This window comes from Pongo abelii, chromosome 18 (genome assembly GCF_028885655.2).
Source record: "Pongo abelii isolate AG06213 chromosome 18, NHGRI_mPonAbe1-v2.0_pri, whole genome shotgun sequence".
Taxonomy (NCBI): domain Eukaryota; kingdom Metazoa; phylum Chordata; class Mammalia; order Primates; family Hominidae; genus Pongo; species Pongo abelii.
The window spans coordinates 16,982,037-17,006,702 of record NC_072003.2 but is presented as its reverse complement, the minus strand read 5'-3'; the positions used below and the strand labels follow the sequence as shown (position 1 = coordinate 17,006,702).

Here is a 24,666-nt window from a genome sequence, read left to right as displayed (position 1 = left end):
CAGGTCTGTTTTTCCATCTTCCATTTCATTTATTTCTGCTCTAACCTTTGTTATTTCATTCCTTCTCCTATCTTTGGGTTTAGGCTGTTCTTTTTCTAATAACTTAAGGTAGAAGGTTAGGTTGTTGGTTTGAGAGCTTTTCCTTTTTCTTTGAGAGAGGGACTTGCCATGTTACCCAAGCTAGTCTCAAACTCCTGGGCTCAAGCAATCTCCTGGTCCTCGGCCTTCCAAGTAGCTGGGATTATAGAACGGTGTCACTGTGCCTGGCTGCTGCTGCTTTTTTTTTTTTTTTTTGCGGTGGGGCGGGGGTGAGGGGAGAGGTGGAGTCTAGCTGTGTCACCCAGGCTGGAGTGCAGTGGCACAATCTCAGCTTACCGCAACCTCTGCCTCCCGGGTTCAAGTGATTCTCCTGCCTCAGCCTCCCAAGTAGCTGGGATTACAGGTGCCTGCCACCACACCTGGCTAAATTTTATAATTTTAGTAGAGCTGGGGTTTTGCCATGTTAGCCAAGCTGGTCTCAAACTCCTCACCTCAGACGATTTGCCCACCTCGGCCTCCCAAAGTGCTGGGATTACAGGTGGAGCCACCGCACCCAGCCAGCTTCTTTTTTAATTTAAGTGTGTACAGCTACAAATTTCCCTCATAGCACTGCTTTTGCTGCATCCCATAAGATTTCATATGTTTTGTCTCAAGATACTTTCTAATTTTCCTTATTTTTTTTCTTTGATCCACTGGTTTTGTAGTATGTTGTTTAGTTCCCACATGTTTGTGGATATTTCAGTTTTCCTTCTATTATGATTTCAGTCATTTAAAATGTATTAAATCTTGCTTTGAAGCCTAACATACAATCTTTCCTGGAGAACATTCCACGTGTACTTTTGAAGAATGTGTTTTCTGCTGTTGGGTGAAGTTATGTGTGTGGTAGTTATCTGTCTGGGTGTTGTATCCATTATTGAAAGTGAGGTATTGGGCCGGGTGCAGTGGCTCAGGCCTGTAACCCCAGCACTTTAGGAGGCCAAGATGGGTGGATCACCTGAGGTCAGGAGTTCAAGACCAGCCTGGTCAACATGGTGAAACCCTGTCTCTACTGAAAATAGCCGGTCGTGGTGGCATACGCCTGTAATCCCAGCTACTCTGAGGCATAAGAATCACTTGAACCCAGGAGGTGGAGGTTGCAGTGAGCTGTTATCACGCCACTGCACTCCAGCCTGGGCAACAGAGTGAGATTCCATCTCAAAAAAATAAAAAAAAGTGAGGTGAAATCTCCTACCATTATCATAGAACTATCTATTTCTCCTTTCATTCTACAGTGTTTGCTTCATATATTTAGGAGCTCTGAGGTACATTGCATGTACATTTATAACTGTTACATCTTTTTGGTGAATTGACTATTATCATTATCTCTTATAACAGCTTTTGACCTTAGGTCGATTTTGTCTGATATTAGTATAGCTACTCCTTCTCTATCTTATTTCATCCTTTCACTTTCAACCTGTATAAGTCTCTTAGTCTTTTGATTGTGGAATTCATTTGTATTTTTAAAGATTACCATTCTGACGCAACTCGCTAACCTGGTGACTGTGTCATGAGGCCCACAGCCAAGGACTGCAGTGAGCAGTTGCTGTGGGAAGACTCCAGCACACTACTGATGGGACTTCCCAATGGGGAAGGACTTCCTGGTGCCACGCTGGTGATTGTTTTCTGCATGGCTTATGGTTTGCTTTCTCTCTCATTTCGTCCCTTTGTGTTTAATTGATGTTTTTATTGTGACACACTTAGGATCTCATTTCCTTTTGTATACATTCTATAGATATGTTGTCATTACCATGGGGATTACATGAAACATCCTGAATTTATAGCAATCCATTTTAAACTGGTAAGTTCGATCACATACAAATACGCTACTCTTTGACAGCTCTGCCCCCCTCCTATGTTGTTGATATCACAAAATATATCTATTTTTAGAGACAGGGTCTCACTCTGTCACCCAGGCTGGAGTGCAGTGGCATTATCATAGCTCAGTGTAACCTCAAGCCCCTGGACACAAGCGATCCTCCTGAGTAGCTGAGACTACAAGTGCATGCCACCACCATGCCTATTTTTTTTCACAAATTATATATTTAACATAGATGTATAGTTATACATCTTTTAAATCCAATAAAATAATTATAGAGATGAATCAAAATTACAATACAGGTCTTTATATGTGGCCTCAAATTTCCACCTAGCATCTTTTTTTTTTTTTTTGACTTGAAGGACTCCCTTTAGCATTTCATGCATAATGAACTCTCTCAGCTTTTGTTTATCTGAGAATGTCTTAATTTCTCTGGTCAGACATGAGGTGGGCAGACCACGAAGTCAGGAGTTCGAGAGCAGCCTGGCCAACATGGTGAAACCTCGTCTCTACTAAAAATACAAAAATTCGCCGGGGGTGGTGGCGCATGCCTGTAATCCCGGCTACTCGGAAGGCTGCACCACTGCACTCCAGCCTGAAGGACAGAGCAGAGACCCTGTCTCAAAAAATTAATAAGAATAGTAAGTGTCTTAATTTCTTAGAGTTCATAATATGCCTTTATTTTGTAACTTATAACCACCTTTTAATTTGTCCTTCAAAAGTTAATTATAATTGGTGACTGCTTTTCTTAGATACTTCTCTGGTGTCCAAGAGGGGAATAACTTAGCCCTTGATTTAAAAAAATAAACCCTAAGGGAGGGAGAGGACCTTAACTGCAGATACCATTCCATTGTGACACTGTGGCTGTAAGTCTTCTCTGTTGTCCTCCCAGATGTTTTGTTGATGGCTGAAGTAGCAGACAGTTTTGTATTTACCTGGTCAAAACAACGAGCACTTCTGCTTGATTCACAGGTTCTCCGAGGTTCCCGGGGAGCCACACCACCTCCTGTCTTGGCACTTCGTAGTCGTCTCATCGAGTCCAAGGCTGCCTCCCAAGGGTCTGCTTGGTACACCGTGAAGTTGATTCCTGCCTTAAGCCTAGCTTTGCAAGCAGTTGTCCTATATTCTCACCAGTCACATTTTTGGTACTAGAACGGTGCGTTTTATGGTGCACTCATAAGTGGACGCTGAAATCACACCCTGGCCATTTGGATGTTCAACCAATGCTTTATGCTGCTGAGTCCTTGGAACTCACCACCCGTGCCAGAACTCACTGGAGCTGAGGTGTGTGGCGCTACCTTGTTTCTCTGCGGCTGGTATTGCACACATTTTTCATGCATTTATTTCCCACTGTTTACTTTTGAGTTTTTGTTTTGTGAGACAGGGTCTCAGTCTGTCATGCAGGCAGGAGTGTGATCATGGCTCAGTGCAGCCTTGACCTCCTGGGTTCAAGCAATCTTGCCTCAGCCTCCCAAAGTGCTGGGAGTACAAGTGTGAGCCAACCCCACCTGGCCTACTTTTGAGCTTTGAGTTCTTTATATATTCTAGAGATGAGTCCTCAGTCTGATAGGTGGTCTGTAAACATTCTTCCCAATCTGTAGCTTATCTTTCCATCTTCTTAATAGAGTCTTTCAGACAGCAGAAATAAGATCTCTCTTGCAAATACTCTGCCTCTGTAGCAGGAAAGCAGCCATAGACTATGTAAATGAACGTTGGTGGATCCCTTGAGTAAGTGTCATTCGTGGTAAAGATATGTCTAGACAGTAAAGATATCTCTAGACAGATCAGTGCTGAGAGCCTATTTCATTCTTAAATAATAGTTGAGCTGGGTACACACGCTAACCTAATGCTTATTTTCTCTTACTCCACTGTCTTCTGCTGTTGCTGGTGGGAGATCAATTATCAACATATTCTTCCTTCTTTCTACCCTCTTCAGTAGCTTTTAGGACCTTTTCTTTGTTTTTTCTGCAGTTTTGTTATGATGGGTCTTGGTATGGATGGATTTATTGTATTGGGGATCGTGCCTCCTGACTCTAAAGGGTCCTGTGTCTATTTTCATTCTGGAATTTTTTTTTTTTTTTTTTTTTTTTTTTTTGAGACGGAGTCTTACTCTGTTGTTCAGGCTGGAGTGCAGTGGCGCAATCTCGGCTCACTGCAACCTCCACCTCCTGGGTTCAAGCGATTCTCCTGCCTCAGCCTTCATAGTTGCTGGGATTACAGGAGCACGCCACCACACCTGGCTCATTTTTGTATTTGTAGTAGAGACGGGGGTTTTGCCCTCTTGACCAGGCTGGTCTCAAAATCCTGACCTCAGGCGATCTGCCCATAGTGCTGGGGTTACAGGCCTGAGCCACGGCACCTAGCATTTCTTTTAGACATGTTGGATCCTCTTATTTCATCCTCCCTTTCATTGTCATATTTTCCAATTCATTAATTTTCTCTTCTGTTAAGGTTTTAAATGTCTGAATGGCAGCCACTAATTCTGGCATCTGAAGCTCTTGGAAGTCTACTCCTGTTGTTGCCACTGACTTCTATGCCCATTTAGTGGGGGCTTTGGCTGTGGGAATCATACACAGCACTGGATGAAGGAGCTCTCACCACATGGGATCTGATGCTGTCTCAAGGTAGCTAGCGTTAGAACTGAATTAGAGGGACACCCTGGTAGTGAGGATAACACACATTTGGTCACAGAAGTCATCTGCTGTGTTGATGATTGTTGTGATGTGAGAACAGAGAGAAAACAGGGCTGAGTATTTTCCCTAAACAGTGGTGTACATTCAAATCCCTGATGAGGCTGGGCGTAGTGGCTCCCACCTGTCATTTCAGCACTTTGGGAGGCTGAGGCAGGAGAACTGCTTGAACTTAGGAGGTGGAAGTTGCAGTGAGCCGAGATTGTGCCACTGCACTCCAGCCTGGGTGACAGAGTGAGCCTGTCCCAAAAAAGAAAAAACCTAATAGCAAATTTTCAAGAGGTGACTTAATGTGGCTCTCCGGACACTTAGCTTAGTAGGGGGTAGGGAATCCATTTACAGTGATATAAAGGAGCACCTGAGGCTGGGTAGTTCATAAATGATAGAGATGATTGGCTCACAGTTCTACAGGCTGTACAAGCATGGCTCTAGCATTTGCTTGGCTTCTGGGAGGCCTCAGGAAGCTTACAATCATGGCAGGAGGAAAGAGGTGCCAGGGTCTTTTTTGTTTTTTTTTGAGACGGAGTCTCACTCTGTTGTCCGGGCTAGAGTGCCGTGGTGCAGTCTCAGCTCACTACAAGCTCTGCCTCCTGGGTTCACACCATTCTCCTGCCTCAGCCTCCTGAGTATCTGGGACTACAGGTGCCGGCAACCATGCCCGGCTAATTTTTTTGTATTTTTAGAAGAGACAGGGTTTCACCGTGTTAGCCAGGATGGTCTCGATCTCCTGACCTCGTGATGCACCCACCTCGGCCTCCCAAAGTGCTGGGATTACAGGCGTGAGCGACCGTGCCCAGCCTTGTCAGCGTCTTTTTAAACAACCTGCTCTCATGTGAACTAATTTCACCAAACGGAGGGCACTAGGCCATCCATGAGGCATGTACCCCCTCGAGGGGACACACATCCAAACTGGCAGTATGTGACAGTCACTGGGACTCCCTTTCTTAATAAATGTTGTGACTCTTAGCTCCTTGAATGACAATTATTTGTCGTCCCGGGTGAGAGAAAGGGACTAGTTTTCCCTCTGGGCTGGAAGGCAGATGCCAGACAGGGGGCAGAGTGCCAGATGGCTGGGGCAGCTTACCACACTGTGGAGGAGGGGCCAGGGTTACGAAGCCCCGGGCACACAGGTGGATGTAGGCGGCTGCCAGGTTGCAGGCAGGCTGGAGCTGCTGGGTGCCACAGGGGTCCTGCACACACAGGCTGAGGAATGGTGTAGGGTCTACCTGAAATCAGGGACACCCAGTCACTGTCCACACCCTGAGGAATGGCAAGGAGGAGGGGCCTAGGCTAGATCAGGGAAAGGGCCTTCTGCACCCCATGGGCCAGGCTCACACTCACCACCCGGAAGCAGTTCCTCAAGCTGGAGTGGGGGTCCTCGAAGAAGGCCCGGCAGGTGGTGAGCTGTCCTGGGCAGGCCTGCTGAGTCTTCTCGGTGGCCCTGCAGTCACCACCCACCTGGCAGGATGGACGCAAGACTCAGGCCTCCTGCTGGACCTTGTGGCTCCCCACATATATTGGCCTCAGCAGGAGACTTCCCCCAAACCCTGGGCCTAGGAACTCCCAGGACAGAGCCATCAGGTCGCCTGCCTCTCCTGGGACTCTGCAGTGAGCAGCCCTCAAGAACCTCAGCCGGAAGGACAGGCAGGTGTACCTGCTCACCTGCCAGGCCAGGCTGAGCTCCTCCAGGCTGCGTGCCATAGAGCCGTCCGGCAACATCAGCTCATTGCCTACTTCATTGTCGTTGGTGCCCAGAAGGCCAGCGGATATGCCTGTGGGGAGGAGGGAAACTGAGGCAGCCGTAAGAGCCTGTGATCCTCCCCCAGCCCTAGCCCTGCTGCCTCAGGACCTGTGTGTGAGATGAGCCTGAGGCACACAGAGGAGCAGTAGAGTCCCGCCACCTCCACCCCGGACTCCTGGAGTCCAGGCCCTGGCTCTAAACCCTCATCAGAGGAGGAAGAGAAAGCACAGGGGCTCAGGACAGCATGTGTGTCCCCCATCCTCTCCCCATGTCCTCAGCTCGAGTGGCTGGAATCCAGGCCCTTCCTTTGTGTTCCTTGGCAGAGGGACCACAGAAGGGCCAACTCCACACTGGAGCCACGTGTCCCAGGGATGGGACAGAAAGCCCTGGGCCTCTGTGCGGTCATCTGGACACGGGGTCAATGGCATGAGGCTAGATGAGGAGCTGAGGGCACACGCACTGCCATGCTAGAGACGAGGCCGGCAGAGGCTCTGCATGCACGGTAGCCCCCTGCCGCCCTGGAAGCTTAAAGGGGTGCATCCCAAAGAGTCCTCTGTAGGTGGGGCCAACCCTCCTGGGGCCCAGACCCACCATGCTGCCAGAGGCCCAGAGTCAGGCTGCAGAGGCCGGTGGGCACGTCACAGGAGACAGAGACCCCATCCTCACTGGCCAACTCAATCCTGGAGACGTCCTTCCTTGTCGTGGCAGGATGCAGCTTGAGGTCCGGACAGCTGTCCCCCGGCAGGGAGGAGTTGTACAGCCTGTAGGCCTGTGGGCCAGAGGGGGCTGGGCACGAGGTCTGACCCACAGCCAGGTGACAAGCTTGAAAGTGCCATCCCCCCAGGCGACCTGCCATGGGCACAAGTCTCCAGGGGAGGCTCAGTCCTGCAGGCTGCCATGCCTCTCCTGCTCACCTGCAGACTGGGGTAGAAGATGAGGGTCTTGTGGTTAAGCTCCACGAACAGGGCCGTGAGCCCCGAGCCTGTCCGACTCAGCGTCAGCGAGAATGTGTTGTGAGCAAAGTCCTGGGCCAGAAGGATGCTGCCGCACTGGGCGCTGAGGTCCCATACCCGGCCATCGAAGGTCACCACGTGCTGGGCCCCGGCCACCAGGGCATGGTCTGGGGAGAAGCAGCCCAAAGGCAGGGTAAGTGGGGCCAGCTCCACCCACCGCAGTAGGAGCCCAATGCCTGCTGGGTGCCCCGATGCCTAGAGCTTTGGCTTAGCCTGCCCTGAGGCCTGGATTCCCCCTCCCCTGGCGCAGCAGCCAGAGGCCCAGGAATCCCTCACCGGCTTCAAGACGACATGAGCTGAAGGTCTACCGGCAATTCAGCTCTAACAAGGAAAGGAGTCCTGAGACCTGCTACAAAAATACTGTGCTAAGTAAAAAAGCCTGGCTCAAATGCCACATGGGCTATGCTTCTGGTTTACATAAAATGTCCAGAGCAGGCACAGCTATGGACAGAAGGCAGATTGGTAGCTGCAGGGTTTCAGTTTAGGGTGATGAAAACGTTTTAAAATCGACTGTGGTGATGGATGCACAACTCTGAATAAACTAGAAGCCACTGAATCGTACACTTAAAATTCACACATCGGCCAGGCACGGTGGCGCTAAGCCATCCCAGCACTTTGGGGGACTGAGGCAGGAGGATCACTTGAGCCCAGAAGGTGAAAGCTACGGTGAGCCGAGATCGCGCCACTGCACTCCAGCCAGGACAACAGAGTGAGACCTAGTCTCAAAAAAAAAAATGTCACACATCATACAGGTCATCCATTTAATCTCAATGAAGCTGCTGGCGGGGAGCAGGGAAACATTCACTATGTAAGTGGATAGCCCAAGGGTCCCTCAAACACACGACTGGTGTCCTGCAGACCTACCCTCTTCAGGGTAGGGAACAGATGGCCTGAGAAGGAGGTCTGACAAGTCTAGCCAGTGCGGCCCCTGAGCTGTGGCTTGGGGGTGGGGGTGCCCTTGCCCGTGGCCAGGAAGCACCATCTATGGTGCACAGCCAGGCACCTGTTGGCCAGTCCCAGCATCCTGAGGGAGGCACTACCAGCCCCAGGGGCAGCTGTCAGAACTGAGAGGCACAGAGAAGCCCACGGTCACACACACGGAACTTGAAGACCAGGCCGTTTTCTACAACACCAACGTGCTGCTTAGACGACTGTGCCCACGCTTCTAGGGAGCCCTGGGCCTGGGTGTGAGTCCCACCCCACACACAAAGCACTCCTTGCCAAGCCTGGGTACCGGGGTTCCCCCACAGACACGAGGGGCTCCCCCTGCATCAAGAACAGTATATACCCATTACCCATATGAGCGAGCCACGTTGTTACCTGCATTTCACGGTGGAGCAAACAGAGTCCCACAGGTTAGATTCACCTGGCCACACAGCATTTCATGGTAGAGGAAACTGAGTCCCATAGAGGTTAGACTGGCCTGGCCACACAGCAAGCCTGAGCCACACGCAAGCTCCCCAGCCCTTGGCTGCAGGTCACCTCTGACCGGCGAGTCTGAAGTCAGTTCTCTTCCAGCTGGAACTGGAGGGCTGCCGTCTTCTCCAGCAGTGCCCACAGGGAGGGAGCTGGCCTGAAGCCCTAAACCGCCCTCCTCACCCCTCTACGGGGCCAGGACTTCTATTCTGGACAAAAGCAGGACGTGTAGCCTCAGCCCTAGTCCCATAGGACCTTGGGAAGTCCAGTAAGCTCTGGGCCTGGCACTGTGATGCCACTAGCCTATGGAGGCTTCCCTGTGCCCACGGGGCAGGGGGCTCCCAGAGAGGAGGGTGGCACAGCCCGGGGCAGGACTCACATTCCCAGGTGCCCGCCAGCAGGCGGCGTCTGAGCCAGTAGTACTCTGCCAGCACGTTGGCCCCAGACAGCTCTCGGAGCGGCCGCAGCAGCTTCTCCATGAGGTAGCTGGTCACCCGGGCCACATCCAGGGGCTCGTCCCCTGCAGGCAACAGTGGCAGCGTCACCACCACTGAGCGGTTCCTGGAGGGAATGCAGAGGACAAGTCACTGTGCCTGCCCGAGCCTTGCTTCCCTTGGCTGCAGAGGGGAGCTTCTAGGTCCGCAAGAAGAGCTCTGCAGGGGAGAGCATGAGGGTGCCTTTCAGAGAAGGGCTGTCCTTGTTTTGGGAAATCCCGTCATGAGGAGGACAGAGGCCGGCATGACAGCAGAGGTGGTAGATGATGGCTGGTGACAAAAACAAGTGGCCCCATTTTGAGGACACAGATGTCCGATGTCATGCCTACTCTGCTCCCCGGGTCTTGGGCAGCATGGGCTTATGTGTGGGGATGCCGAGGACAGGAGCTGGAAGGTCTAGGAGATTTTGTTTTTTAAGAATCTCATTCTGTCAGCCAGGCTGGAGAGTAGTGACACAATCTCAACTCACTGCAACCTCTGCCTCCCGGGTTTAAGTGATTCTCCTGCCTCAGCCTCCCGAGTAGCTGGGACTACCAGTGCCCACCACGACACCCGGCTAATTTTTGTGTTTTTAGTAGAGTTTGAGTTTCACCACATTGGCCAGGCTAGTCTCAAACTCCCGACTTCAACTGATCTGCACACCTCGGTCTCCCAAAGTGCTGGGATTACAGGTGTGAGCCACTGTGCCCAGCCAACAGGTCTAGGAAATTTCTACAGTTTAGGGGAGGACTGGAACTTTCTCGGGATCTAGAGTAGGGGTCAAGCCTGTGAGATTTTGAATGATCAGGGGGATCTCAGCTCACGTGGGGGTGTAGTGGGAAGACAAACATCTCATACCCTGCTGTTGATGGGCCAGTAGAGAGGGAGCAGGGGTAGGTGGCCTCACTTGCTTACTTCTAGGAACCCAGAGGCCCTGCAGCTGGGAGCAGGAAGCAGCCTCAACTCCCTCCCTGCCACCTGAATCCATGTTTTGGCACCTCCACCTAGCAGTGACCGGATCCCACTCACCAGGTGGGTGAGTAACCAGGCAGGTCATTCTTCAGCCAAGCCAGACCCCGCCCTGGGAGCTCCTCCCTTCATCAGCCTCCATTCTGACCGCAGGAAGGCAAGAGCAGGAACGTGTATCACAGGGAGCCTTTTCCCCATGATGTGGGTTTAGTCCCTATTTCATGGCTGGGGAAACTGAGGCACAGCACTGAAGCAGAGGAATCCTAGTTAGAGGGAGAGCCGGATTCCAGATGCTCTGCGAGGCTGCCAGCATGGAAGGGGCAGCTGCCTCCCTGCCTGGAGCCTGGTTCCTGGTGGGCCTCGTGCCTGTGAGGGGAAAGGATACTGGGTCCCCCGGTCCCTGCTGTAAACTGGGCTCCCCGCTTCTATCCACCACCCCCGTGTTCTCAACACAGGGGCCAAAGATGTCTTTTAAAGTAAAAGGGCGATCACGTCCTTCCTAGGTCACAGCATAAGCCGGAGACCACCTGAGCCCCGCCCCCCCCACCTGCCTCCCGAGTCTTGGGAACTCCCGGTCACATTCACTCTCCCTTGCAGACATTCTGCTCCAGCCCCGCCAGCTTGATATTCAAATAGACGGGGCTGGGCTCGGTGGCTCATGCCTATAATCCCAGCACTTTGAGAGGCCGAGTTGCTTGAGCTTAGGAGTCTGAGACCAGCCTGGCTAATATGGTGAAACCCTGTCTCTACTAAAAATACAAAAATTAGCTGGGCTTGGTGGCAAATGCTTGTAATCCCAGCTACTTGAGAGGCTAAGGCAGGAGAATCGCTTGAACGTGGGAGGCAGAGGTTGCAGCGAGCTGAGATCACACCATTGTACTCCAGCCTGGGCAACAGAGAATAAGACTCCATCTCGAAAACAGGCCAGGCACATCCCTCTCCCAGGCCTTTGTGCAGTGGTGACCCCCACCTGGAGCACTCTTCCCACGCTGGCCCCGTGGCTCTTGCTGAAACTCTACCTTCTCCTCAAAGCCAGTCACGGCCCCACCGTTTCATAGGATCCACCCCCCACCCCCATCTCACCGATGTTCCTTCTCTAGCATTTGCAACCTAACGTATAGCTCAGGGGTGGTAAATGGTGACCAGTGGGCCCCAGCCTGTGGCCAGCTTCTGCACAGCCTGCAAGTAAGAAGGGTTTTTGTGTGTTTAAAAGATTATTACAAAAGAGGCCGGGTGCGGTGGCTCATGCCTGTAACCCCAACACTTTGGGAGGCCAAGGCAGGTAGATCACCTAAGGTCAGGAGTTTGAGACCAGCCTGGCCAACATGGCAAAACCCTTTCTCTACTAAAAATACAAAAAATTAGCTGGGTGTGATGGCATGAGCACCTGTAGTCCCAGCTACTAGGGAGGCTGAGGCAGGAGAATGGCTTGAACTCAGGAAGTGGAGGTTGCAGTGAGCCAAGATTGCACCACTGTACTCTAGCCTGGGCAACAAGAGCAAAACTCCATCTCAAAAAATAAATAAAGATTACAAAACAAAAGCAAGGAAATGTGACAGAGCCGAATAGCCTGCTTAAGATGTGACTCTCAGGCCCTCTGCAGGGAGCTGTGCAAGCCCTGGTGTAGATGACAAGCCCTTCCTTGTGCTTCGTGTCTGAGTTAAAGTGAGCTTCCTGAAGGCAGGGTCAGCCTCAGCCACTGCGCTCTCTGCAGCTCCTAAAATCCGGCCTGCCCTGGGCCAGTGCTCACGAGGTATCTATGGAGCGAGGAAGAAAGCCCAGCTTCCTCATCTGTGAAACAGGAGAGAAGAAGCCTCTGGGCAGGGCGGTCACACGAGTCAGTATGTGGGAGGGTGTCAAAGCATTCAGCACTGCACCTGGTATGTGGCAGGCATGCAGGATGCGCTACTCTCAAACCCCAAGTTACCTGGCCGACAGGCTGTACAGGTCCAGCAGCGGTTTGCAGAACCTCTTCAGTGCCCGTGAGAACGTGGCCTCAGCCCAGGACAGCATCTGGCGAGTGGCCTGGAGAGGGAGGGGACAGTGAGAGCTGGCTCAGTCATCCTCACCTGCCAGCCACGCCCCATCCTTGCTCTCACTCACCAGCTCCAGGGCTCCTTTCACAGCCCCCAGGGCCACCCTGATGGGCCTTGGACCCCCATTGCCTGGCATCCCGGGCACCCAGGCCTGCAGCCGCCGCATGGCCTCCTCTGCCCGCTCCCGCCACACCTCCTCCAGGGGCCGCAGTGTCACCTCCAGGTAGGCATCCTTCAGTGTGGCCAGGGGCCCTGCAACAGGCAGCCACCACCCACCGTGAGACCTCAGGGCAGATCAGAGAACCAGCCCTGCCCAGACAGCCCAGGCCTCAAGGAGATAGGGCCTGTTCGTGGGATTAAGATGTGGGGAGCTGGGGGAACAGGAACAGAGCAGCAGCACTGGAGATTGCAGGGGAGTTGTCACAGCAGGCCTGAGCCGTCTCTGCAAGGCCTGCTTATAAGTTTGTCTGGGAACTTGGATTGGGGGAGGGTTCCCACCAGTCCTAGAATTGATATGAGGCTGCTTGCATCTGAACTGTTTGTACAAACGTGGTTGATGCCGGACCCCTGCTTGCCTCCTAGGAGTCTGACAGTGTAGTCTGTGCCAAACAGCACCTGCCAGTGTGGCAGCCCCCGATAAAAACCCTGGGTGCTGAGTCTCCCAGTAGCTGCTCTGGTGACAGCTGGGACAGCTGAGTGCATCCTGTGTGAAAGCGCTGGGACTGGGAGAGGACACTGGGCACTGGCCCTGGTTCTCCCTAGACTCCGCCCCAGCCTCCTTGCCTGTGCTGACACTCCTGCATCCCCTCACTATAATAAATCACAGCCGTGAATAGCGCTGTGAGGCATCCTGGGGCATTCCTCCCAATTCACTGCCCTGGGGGTGGCAACAGGAACACTCCGGCACAGCAGGGAGGATGGGGAGGTAACATTCAACAGCCAGTCAGAGGGATGCCCACCCTGGCGCTGGGCAGGGCCTTGGGGGCTCTGTGCTGCGCTGGGCATTAGCCCTGGATGGCGGAGAGGCCAGAGGTTCCCAGTCCTGCCGCGAGGCCAGTTGGGGCAGCAGGTGTGAGCCTTTAACGACCACATGGCCACACTGAGCTCTTTGTGGAACCAGAAAGAGATGCTGTGGCAGTGAGCTTCACAGAAACAAGGCTGTATACTCAAAAGAAAGCAGGTGGGAGACTGAAAAAACCTAGGCAGCAGGCATAAGGGAGATGAGCTTGGAGACTGTAAGAATGACACAGCAGACCAAGAAAAAACGAAGGCTGTAGATCTGTAAGAAATAAGGCGGGGCGCTAAACACAGCTGGGCTGCAGGCCCATGGGAAGCGAGGCCACATTTCTGATCGAAGCAGTGCCACAGGCCAATGTGAGCGCTTAGGACCCCGGTGGGGACGGGGGGCATTGATTTCTGCACGGGATTGAGCCCTCCCTCCCGCACTTACATTCCAGCTCCTCCCGCAGCTGCTCCAGCCCCACCTGCAGCCACTCCAGGTAAAGAGGCAGGTGCTGGGTCAGTGCCTGGCTCCGGGCCCACAAAGTGGCTACTGCCCAACCACTCGCCTGCATGGCCTCCTGCCCCGCCTGGGACAGCTGCAGCAGGAGGCCTGCCACGCCGTCCAGGGTGCCGGCTGGCTGCACCTGGGCAGGGAAAACGAGGCAGAATCAGGGTGAGGTCCAGGGCAGAGAGAGCCCCAGACCCTCCTGCCTGGTGAGTGGGGGCTACAAGCCAGGCCAGAGGGGGACCTCTCCACCCTGAGCCCCACCCTCCCCTCCTGTGCTACCCACCAATTGCTGGAACCTTCTCACAGAGGCACCCAAACCTTGAACCTTCTCTTCCAGCCGGGCTTGCACCTGGGAGCCAACTGCTGCAATCCTGGACTGTGAGGACAGAGGAAGAGGCTGGGGCGTCGTAGGAATGAAGTGGACACAAGGTTCTCGGTGCCAACGGCAGGTGTGGGCCTCACCATGGGGTCGTCTGCCCTGGTTTCTGGGCACAGCTGGACCCCAAGGGCTCGGGGCTCCTGGCACGGGGGCCTCTACCCAGTGAGAGAACGGTAACCCCTTCCCTGTGTCCCAGCCCAGGCCCTCTCACCTCCACACGGCCCAGCAGGACCCCCTGGCAGCCGCGCGCGGCCAGCAGGAGGCTCTGGTTGGCAGCCTGCAGGGTCAGGCGTCCCAGCGGCTGGGAGGGCTGCCTGCCATCCCGGAACAGGACCTCTGCCTCGGCTGTCTGCCCGTGGGCACATGCCCGCAGCACCACACTCTCCTCTCTGCCCCCTGGAGCCAGAAAGGGACCTGCTGGTGCCCCCACCTTGTCTCTAGCTGCCCACTCCTCCTCCATCGCTTTCTGTAGCTCCCCACTGCCCCAGGCCAAGCCTCAAGGCCCTAGGATTTGAGAACCTTGAGCTGCACCACCTAAAGCAACCTCCTGAGCCACCTGAAGCCCCCTCTTCTGTCCCCTCCCCTGACACAGCAGTCTGTTAGGGATGCCGTGAAGTCTTAATGGGGTTTCCTGAGGTTTTTTTTGAGACATCAAGGCAGGAGTACAGTGGCAGGATCACAGCTCACTCCCAGCAGCTGGGACCATAGGAACAAATCACCCCCACCCCACCAGGTTTGTTCATTTTTTGAGACAGATTCTCGCTCTGTCGCCTAGGCTGGAGTGCGGTGACACGATCTCGGCTCACTGCAAGCTCTGTCTCCCGGGTTCACGCCATTCTCCTGCCTCAGCCTCCTGAGTAGCTGGGACTACAGGAGCCCGCTACTGCACCCGGCTAATTTTTTGTATTTTTAGTAGAGATGGGGTTTCACTGTGTTAGCCAGGATGGTCTCGATCTCCTGACCTCGTGATCTGCCCGCCTCGGCCTCCCAAAGTGCTGGGATTACAGGCGTGAGTCACCGCGCCTGCCCCCCCACCTTTTTTTTTAAGTAGAGACGGGGTCTCACTATGTTGCCCAGGCTGGTCCCCAACTCCTGAGCTCAAGCAATTCACCCATCTCGGACTCCCAAAGTGCTAGGATTACAAGTATGAGCCCCTGCACCCAGCCCTGACTTCTGAGATCTTAACGCCCAGACCCCCGTCCTTTCTTAAGCCAACAGGGGCCGTGCCCAGCTAGCTGAGCTGGGACCCAGCTGCCACTCACCCTCCTCATGGGCCACAGAGGCCTGGAGACAGCTTGGGGCCCGGAACACAGACAGCCACACCTTCTCTCTGTTGTCCACATTTCCCTCCAACCGGACCAGGCTTTGAGAAGTTGAGGTGGAGACACGGCCCAGCAGGCCAACCCGCTGAGCCTTGGAGCCACGAAGCTGGGAGGGGGAGGGCAGAGGCCTGAGTGGAGCCTGGCCCATGCCCTGTCCCTGGTCTCTCCCCTCCCTGCCCCAGGCTCAGGAAGGGGCTGGCTGGGGAGGCTGCTGTTGGACCTGTAGGGAACCAAGGGAAGGCACAATACCCACGCCCGATCTCCGGGGCACCAGGTTCCCCACGCCATACCCCTATCTAAGGCCCCCAGTGCCCCATTACAGAAAGCACTTATGAAAATACTCCGGGCCAGGCTCAAGGGCTCACTCCTGTAATCCCAGCACTTTAGGAGGCCAAGGTGGGTGGATCGCTTGGGCCCAGGAGTTTCAGACCAGCCTGGGCCATGTGGCAAAAACCCTGTCTCTACCAAAAATACAAAACCTAGCCAGTCTCATGACAAATAATTTTTTTAATTTTTAAAAATACCCATCTAGGAGTCCATCCCAGCAGCAGCCACCCACAGGGTGGCTTAGAGATGGCTGCTGCCCAGGCCCCACCCAGACACTGACTTAATTGGTTTTGGGGGCCCCAGGCCCTGGCATTTCTAACATTCCCAGTGCCCTGGTGTTTCTGCTACAGCCCAGGCTTTCCGAGTTTGCATGGGAACCACTGCAAAGGTCTAAGCAAGTTCAAGGAGACATGGGCACACCTGGCATAACACCCCAGGCACTGGGCAGTTTACCTAAATCCCTGCAGGTGCCCAGCCTTGGGGGCATGGCAGGGACCAGGACAGGTGAGTCTAGAATGGGGTGGGAGAGAGGCTCAGAGGCCCCCAAGAGAACACAAGCCTGGAGGAGGCCGTGCTGGGGAGGGAGCCTCAGCTACCCTGTATTCTAGTCCAGACACTGCAGCTAACAAGCTGTGCACCCTTCAGTAAGGGTGTCACCCTCTCTGGACCTTAGCTCCAAGATCTGTAAAATGATACAGAACAATGTTTCACAAAACTTAGCAAGACTTAAGAATGTGTGTGCGCGTGCGTGTTAAGGGTTGAATTTCATTCCTCAGATAGGCTGAAGCCCTAACCCTCTATACCCGTGAACATGGTGTTATTTGGAAATAGGTTTTTGGCAAAAGTAATCCAGTTGAGGCCATAGTGGAAGGAGGCAGGTCACGCACCCAATGAATGCTGTCCCTGTGAGAAGACCACGTGAAGATGCCACCCAGAAGGCAGAAGGCTACCACGTGGGACAGAGGCATGATGCCACCACAGCTATGGGTTGCTGGCAACCACCAGAAGCTAGAGGTCCTATGGAAGAATCTTCCCTAGGACTTTGAGAGGAGTGTGGCCCTGCTGACAGCTTGCTTTTGGACTTCTGGCCTCTAGAACTGTGACACCATACCTGTCTTTTGCATTAAGGCTTCCAGTTGGTGGCAATTTAATACAGTAGTCCTAGGAATCAAATACAGGATGCTTACTAAACATGCAGAAGCATGTCGATCTCCGAGGAGACCAAGTTGGTAATAGGGCTACAGCCCAGGACTCCTATGGAATGTAAGTGAGCACAATGTGATCCTGCCAGGCAGGTGGGGGCAGGGGACCGTCTACAGCAGACCACACGGAGTTGGCCCAGGACGGCTTCCAGCATCTGAGCTCAGCCCCGCTTGGTGTCATTGAAAAGCAAGGGCCATGCCTGCCTCTGTGCAGCCTGGGTGAGTGCCTGACCTCCCTGAATCTGTCCCTCATCTGTCCTGGGGCCACTGGGTTGGGGTGAGGAACAAACAAGGCTGGGGAAGCCTTCTGACCACTCCACAGACCCCAGAATGGAGCAAGTGAGAAGGGGTCAGAACAGCTGTCCCAAATAAATCGGGGACAGGGAAGCAAGAGGACCGGCCTCTTGCCGAGCATCCGCCATGGGTTCACTCCCAGGGCTCCAGTTCCATCAGGCACGGGGCTTACAGAGCCAGGGGCAGGCAGGGGGCAGGCAGGGGGCAGGCAGGGGCCTGGCTGGAAACGGGGAAGTGACAGTTGGTCCCGGAGAACAAGAACGTTGGAAGGAGAAACTCCTTTGAAATGGCCACGGCTGCTGAACTCTCAACCCAGAAACGGCATCCTCATCCAGCTCGGATGCCGGGAAGGGAGGGAACTCCCCCTCTCACAAGCACCTGCTACATGCAGATGTTGTACAAATGTGTTTCCTCCTAACGATTCTGCAAGAGAGATGGTATTTGTTCCCATTTGACAGAGGGGAAGACTGAGGCTCAGCAAAGGCAAGTCACAAGGTCAAGTTCACCTGGCCAGGGAGACAGAGGAGGTGGATGGAAACGCCGAGAGAGCACCTGCTACGTCACGTGCCTTGGCTATGCAGGCAGCGGGAACCGGTATCCAGACTCCCAAAAACCACCCTGTGAAATATCTGATCCCCTCCTACAGATGAGGAAACAGATGCTCAGAGAGGTTCCTTCCTGGGATCACCTGGCCAGGTCAGGGCAGAGTAGGTATTGGAGGCCAACTCTGCCCCTTCCTACTTCCCAGGGCTGCTGGGAGGAAGGAGGGGGAGGAGATGGTGCCAATAATGGCTAATAGTAAATACTTACGTAGTGGCTGTTTTCTCTCAGGCACTGCTCTAAGCTGTCTGTGCCTATGAATATATTTAATCCTTGCAATATTAACCCCATGGGAGATAGGGCCAGTACAATTATTATACCCATTTTACAGGGGAGGCCAGGTACTAGGAGGCAGCAGGGCTGGGATTCAAACTTGGGCAGCCCAGCCACTGCCTCTCCGTTATAGGAAGGGCCGGGTGTTGGGACTGTGGAGGAGCTGCTTTAGGCCTGGGGTTCAGCAGGTGTTTCCTCCGACCCAGAGTGAATGCTGGTTTGCGGTTCCTCAGATGGCCACTAGATGGCAGGGCCGCCCAAGCAGTTGGGGGCCTGCTGGCCAGGGAGGAACTGGAGGGAATCCAGGGCATCTTTCCCAGGGACTGTCAGCCCCATCCTGGCCACCGACCTCCAGTGCCCCGGAGAAGTCAGCTGAATGAGGCCTGCTGTGGTTTTGGAGGGTCAAGCTGAGATGCAGGCCGTGGTCTGGGTCTGGTGCGAGGCCCAGGTGGCAGCGGGAACGCAGCAGGAGTCCACCCTGGCCCAGGGTGTGTTCCCCGACGACCAAGAGGGCCTGGGACGAGAGAGTCTAGGTGTCAGGCAGGCACAGGGGATGGCAGCTTCCTCTCTCCCCAGTCCCCTGCACCGAGAATGCAGCAGCTGCCACCTCCCAGCCTCCACACCTGTCCCAGCTCACAGCTGACCTCTAAGAAACGCAAATCAGACGCCATCCCCTAAGGCAAACCAGGCTCTGGCATGGCCTGTGGGCTGCTTTGTTGTCCCAACCTCACTTCCCTTGCTCCCTCTGTAAGGGCTGCCCCGTGTTCCTCAAGGCAGAGTCGTGCCTTAGGCCCCTTCCCTCTGCAGGGCTCACACTCACCAGTGAGGCCCCTTTTGCAACCCCCTGGCCCCTCTCTCTGCCTCATTCCTGCACAGCGTTTACCACACCCTGACCATAGACCATGCATCTCTAGTTTGTTGTATCTTCCTGGCGCCACTGGAGTGCACCACCCAGGAGGCCGGCACCTAGGCTGTCTCTTTCACATCCAGTCCCTGCACCTAGAGCACAGTCTGGCATAGGTGAAACACACAAATGTTTTCTGAATGAACAGAGGAAAAGATAAGGGGTGGGAAACTGGTTTGGGGCCGAATCTGCTCACTGCCCACTCTTGTAAATACTTTTTTTTTTTTTTTTTTGAGACAGAGATGTGCTCTGTCACCAGGCTGGAGTGCAATGGCGCGATCTCAGCTCACTGCAACCTCCGCCTCCCAGGTTCAAGCGATTCTCCTACCTCAGCCTCCTGAGTAGCTAGGACTACATGCACGTGCCACCATGCCCAGTTCATTTTTTCTATTTTTAGTAGAGATGAGGTTTCACCATGTTAGCCAGGATGGTCTCGATCTCCTGACCTCGTGATCCACCTGCCTCGGCCTCCCAAAGTGGTGGGATTACAGGGGTGCGCCACCGTGCCCAGCTTGTAAATACTTTTACTGGAATACAGCCATAAGAATTCATTTACATATTGTCTATAGCTGCTTTCACAAGACAGTGGTACAGTTGGTTGTTGGAACAGAGACTGAATGGTTCATAAAACCTAAAATATTTACTATCTGTCTCTTTACAGAAGAGTATGAGTCCTTGGGATGGAGAGAGGGAGGGAGGGATGGATGGATGGATGGACGGATGAATGGATGTGAGGGAGGGAGGGTTGGAGGATGAATGGATGGAGAGAGAGGGTACGTGGGAGGGCAGATAGAGGGGGATGGATGGAAGATAGGAAGGAGGATGGAAGGATGCATGAAGGAATGGATGGATGGGTTGGTGGATGGAAGAACCAATCAACCAGCTACCAATCCCAGGAGGGGAAAGGGGTTGAGGAAAAGGGGTCCCAACACCTCTCCCCTGGGGCAGTGATGACTACAGCAGCTCTAACTTATGTGCCTGGCACCAAGGCTGAGCATTCCTGCATCACGTCTCTCTTAAGTCTCACCATCACTCTACATGCTGGAACCTGCTGCTCCTTCCTCAGATGAAACACCAGAGGCTCAGAGAGAAGATGCGCCCTGCCCAGTCACCCAGCGGGCAAATGGCAGAGCCACCATGCTGGCGTCTGGCTGCCTCGCTCACACCCCTGCATTCTGCGGGCACCACCCTCCCTGCTGCCCCCTCACCATGGGTCCCTGGTCCTCCAGCTGCCCCCTTCTGCAGGGCAGACTCACCCTGGGCAGGTCACAGAGCCCCACGTGGAAGGAGTGCCACAGCCAGCGTGCATAGTCAGTCTGTACTTCTCCCCAGAAGCTCTGACGGGTACAAGAGGCCCCGAGGACGTGCTCCAGCGTGGCCTCCACGATGATTTTGTCTGGCTGAGGTGGCCAATGCCTCTGGAATGAGAGGGCCCATGGGTCAGGGGCTCATCACCTAAGAGAATGCCCATGGCCAGCTGCAGCTGGAGACCCTCACCTAGGCAAGAGCATGTGCCAGGAATGTGCCGTCAGAGCTCTCATCAGCCACAGAACCCCCTTACACTCTGGGGCAGGATTTTTTTTTTTTTTTTTGAGACAGAGTCTCACTCTGTAGCCCAGGCTGGAGTGCAGTGGCACGATCTTGACTCACTGCAACCTCTACCTCCCAGGTTCAAGCGATTCTCCCACCTCAGCCTCCCAAATAGCTAGGATTACAGGTACACGCCACCATGACTGACTTTTTTCTTTTTTTTTTTTTTTAATTCTTTAGTAGAGATGGGGTTTCGCCATGTTGGCCAGGCTGTTCTCGAACTCCTGACTTCAGGTGATCCCCCCACCTCAGCCTCCCAAAGTGCTGGGATTACAGGTGTGATTCACCATGCCCCGCCCGTGGCAGGATTTCTGCTGTGAGCACTTAGGGGGCCATGCCTAAGAGCCCCGGGAACCAAAGTGGGAGGCCCAGTGGAGGAAGGGGCTTCCAGAGCCAGCTCTCCCCATTTCTCCATGGCCTGGTTCCTGCCCCAGGCTCTGCAGAACAGTGCTCGGCCCCATGAGGAGCCCTATCAGGTAGTGATGCTGGAGGAGACCAGACCTGATACCTCCAGGAACCTGAGCTCCCAATCTCCCTCCGCCCCGTCCTGAGAAGGCCCCTAGCATCCCACCTCCTTCCCCGTCTGTTCCCAGCATCTCGGGCCGGTCCCCTTGCTTTTCTTGTCTTCCAGAGCCCTCACCACATCCCAGTTAGGAAGGGAACCATTTCACAGATGAGAACACTAAGGCTCACAGCAGAGAAGTGAGTTGCCCAGTATCCCGCAAGCACTGGAACCCAGGACCATGTGGTCCCAGAGCCGGACACTCCTATGGCAGGTGGAGCCGCCTGGGGGTTCCCTGCCCAGATGCTGCTCCCCCGACCTCACCTCGTATGTCACGTTCTGCCGCATGCGGTGTTGGCCCCAGGACAGGTCGAGCTGTTCAACGAACACAGCTGGGGTCTGCGTGAAGTTCCCGCAGGCCTGGAGGGTGTTCAGGCCCCAGGTTTCCTGGAGCTGATAGGGAAGAGAATAGGGTACATGACCTGGGGGGCCAGCTGAGAAGCCTGGAGCGAGGGGGAGCCCCACAGTCGGTGCAGCGGTCAGGCCCCACATACCTGCCCCGGGGAGACGGCCAGGCAGCCGTCCCAGGCGGTGCTGTGTGCTGAGGACCCACCAGCCCAGGTGAGCTGCAGGGCCGCAGGTTGTCCTCTGTTCCAGGTGAGCTGCACCTGCATTGGGATGGGAGGGCAGTGGTGGGGAAAGGGGGACACGTTGGAGAGAGGAGAGGCTAACGGCGCCCCCACACCCCATCTCTGTTGGGAAATGAGACACTAGGGAGGATGGAGAAGCTGGTGCCCCTCCCCCAGATATCCCTAGAGGAACTAGGATGGAGGGTGGAGAGACTGCCCTGCCCACCCCCATCTCTGGAAGAGCCCAGAGCCATTCCCGGGCTGGAGATTGAAAGCATTTAAATGAAAAAAAAAAAGGCCTCATCCCCAACACCCAGACTCAGCATTTCCAAAGACAGAAAGCAATCGTGCTCCTCACTGGGGCCTCCAGGGCCAGCATGATCTGTCCCTGTCCATCTGACCTCATCTCCCTGTCACCCATCCCTCCCAGTCACTCTGTTCCCATCTTATTTCCCTTCCAGCCCTCCCTGAAGCACCCGGCTCGTTCCCACCACAGGGCCTTTGCACGGGCTTTTCCTGCTGCCTACAGTGCTGCTCCTCCAGCTTCTCGCAAGCCCAGCTCCTTCCCATCCCGGGGCCGCCTCCCCCATGAGGCCCTCACTGACCACCCACCTTACAGTAGCTGCCCCACCCACCTGCCCAGTCACTCTCAATCTCACATCTTTTTTTTTCTTCTGCGACCGAGTCTCACTCTGTCACCCAGGCTGGAGTGCAGTGGCATGATCTTGGCTCACTGCGACCTTCACCTCCCGGGCTCAAACGATCCTCCCGCCTCAGCCTCCCGAGCAGCTGGGATTGCAGGCACACACCACCACACCCAGCTAATTTTTATATTTTTAGTAGAGACAGGATTTTGCCATGTTGGCCAGGCTGATCTTGAATTCTTGGCCTCAAGTAATCCACCGGCCTCGGCCTCCCTCAGTGCTGGGATTACAGGCGTGAGCCATTGCGCCCGGCCCCTCTTTACTACTTTACGGTGCTTATCACACCTTCTGATTTTTTAATTCATTCTTTGGCTTGAATTCTGGAGAGCGTCTTTTGCCTGCACACAGCTGGCCTATTGTCCTTCCTTTCACAGATGGAAAAACCTGAGTCTCAGAGAGGTGATAGGAGACACACAACGCCCCCCAGCCAGACTGGGAGCCCAGCTGCCTCAGTCAGTCCCTGAAGCTACCACTAAACAAGCAACTATAAATGATCAATTAGAGACGCCTGTACCTGTTTCCCACATTAAAATGTGAGCTATCCTCAAACACTGCATGGTATACAGTAGATGCTTAATGAGGTATTGATAAAGGAATGATTGAATGAAGGATCCCAGAGATCCCCAGGCTTCAGGAAGCTGTGATTCTGGAGAAGTCCTTGTCACTGATGAACACACTCTCCTTCTCCTACCGGAGGTGCCCAGCCCCACAGGCTCAGCCAAGTGGCTCCCACCTCCAACCCCGGCCAAGGGCGCCTGGGACATCCTCACTCACCTGCCGGCTCTGCCTGCCACCCCTGCTCTCAGCAAGGCCACTGGCCTCGGCTTGCCGCCAAGAGAGGTTGAATGGGTGAGCCAGGGCCAGGCGGGCGGCCAGCTCACTCTTCCCCAGCCACAGGGACGAAGAGACCAGCACCTAGGGAGGGAGACAGACTCAGCCAGTGGCCTTGCCCAGACAGGCCGCACTTGTTTCCCACCCTCACAGACCACCTTTCTCCATCGAGGTCAAGGCTGCAAAAGGGCAGGTGGCTTTGAGCAAAAAACCCCATCCCTGTGCAAAGCCCTCGGAGAGCTCAGCCCATTTCACAGAGGAGGAAATCAAGGCTTAGAGAGGAGCAGATGGAGCAAACACAGGACAGAGATGGGACTGGAGATCGCGCTCCTCCTCCACTGTCTTCCCTTAGCTCTGTGGCCCCAGGCAGGTCGCTGCACCTCTAAGATCTTCAATTTCGTCATCTGAACACGGGGCTATTAATAGCGCCGAGCAGATGGGAGGCTGATGTGTGGGTTCACGCACAGAACCTATCACAGGATAAGCATTCGGGGCCTGTTAGCCACCGTCATTGCCGTGGCTGTCAAGGTGTTGTGGGGACCCAGGTCTCCTGCTGCCCTCCCACAGTCCCTTGGGGATGTGGTACAGCCTCATCAGCCCCAGATAAGGCTCCTCAGGCAGGGGAGGGCCCCAAAGACCCCACTCAGCCTGCAGGGTGGAGTTCAGCTCTGCCCCAGGGTCACCTTCCGGCCCTGACACCTACCTGGTCCCTGCCATCCCAGCCGACAACCAGGCCATCCCGGTGGCTGCCTCCCGAATGCTCTGAGGACAGGCGGAGGCTGCAGTGTCGCGGCAGGGGGAGGAGCAGCGGGTGGGTGAGCTCCACTGAGTGGGTGAGGACACACACAAAGGGTAGGGCATGTGAGCTGAGGTCAGCAGCTCCAGGCCCAACGGGGTTCAGGGGACTCAGCTGACGCCACTGCCAGCTCACGCAAGTGGCCACTCGGGGGCCACACAGCCAGATAATTTTCACAAAACTCAGAAGCTACACACTCACTTTGTCACCATTACCACTCGACACCCTGCACTGTCCCTGTGGGAGCCCCGTTACAATGAGACTCTGAGGCTCCTCCAAGAGGTGGCGTCTGCCTCCCCAGCCCTTGAAACTGGGCTGGCCTCGTGATGTGCTAATAAAATTCAGCGCAGTTGACTGAGCGCCAGTTCGAAGCCCAGGCCTTAGGAGGCCTCACCCCGCTTCCTCCCTTGAAGCCCTGTCGAGCCACATGAGAACAAACCCTGCTAGCCTGTGGGCTGGTGCCACCTGGGGTTGGGGAGAGCCTGGTTTCAGCTCAGGATGTCCTAGCGCAGCTGACAACTAGCCAGCCCCTGGGCAGGCCGGAGAGCCCAGCCAAGGCCAGCAGAGCCGC

General features: G+C 54.7%; 1 protein-coding gene across 1 annotated transcript in view; it reads right to left on the bottom strand.

The window, feature by feature from the left end:
• LOC129047196 (uncharacterized) overlaps window positions 1–24,666 on the bottom strand; it is a 155,029-nt gene that overhangs the window by 6,117 nt on the left and 124,246 nt on the right. Inside the window, exons 49-66 of the mRNA XM_054534755.2 lie at window positions 24,003–24,124; window positions 23,243–23,383; window positions 21,690–21,803; window positions 21,460–21,588; window positions 20,300–20,461; window positions 18,489–18,653; window positions 15,384–15,549; window positions 14,333–14,517; window positions 14,026–14,118; window positions 13,683–13,878; window positions 12,300–12,484; window positions 12,124–12,221; window positions 9,134–9,315; window positions 7,240–7,445; window positions 6,917–7,094; window positions 6,247–6,356; window positions 5,926–6,042; window positions 5,669–5,810 (exon numbers count right to left, since the gene is read on the bottom strand). Coding sequence (XP_054390730.1) covers window positions 5,669–5,810; window positions 5,926–6,042; window positions 6,247–6,356; window positions 6,917–7,094; window positions 7,240–7,445; window positions 9,134–9,315; window positions 12,124–12,221; window positions 12,300–12,484; window positions 13,683–13,878; window positions 14,026–14,118; window positions 14,333–14,517; window positions 15,384–15,549; window positions 18,489–18,653; window positions 20,300–20,461; window positions 21,460–21,588; window positions 21,690–21,803; window positions 23,243–23,383; window positions 24,003–24,124 — 2,691 coding nt within the window. The remainder of the gene's footprint in view (window positions 1–5,668; window positions 5,811–5,925; window positions 6,043–6,246; window positions 6,357–6,916; window positions 7,095–7,239; window positions 7,446–9,133; window positions 9,316–12,123; window positions 12,222–12,299; window positions 12,485–13,682; window positions 13,879–14,025; window positions 14,119–14,332; window positions 14,518–15,383; window positions 15,550–18,488; window positions 18,654–20,299; window positions 20,462–21,459; window positions 21,589–21,689; window positions 21,804–23,242; window positions 23,384–24,002; window positions 24,125–24,666) is intronic.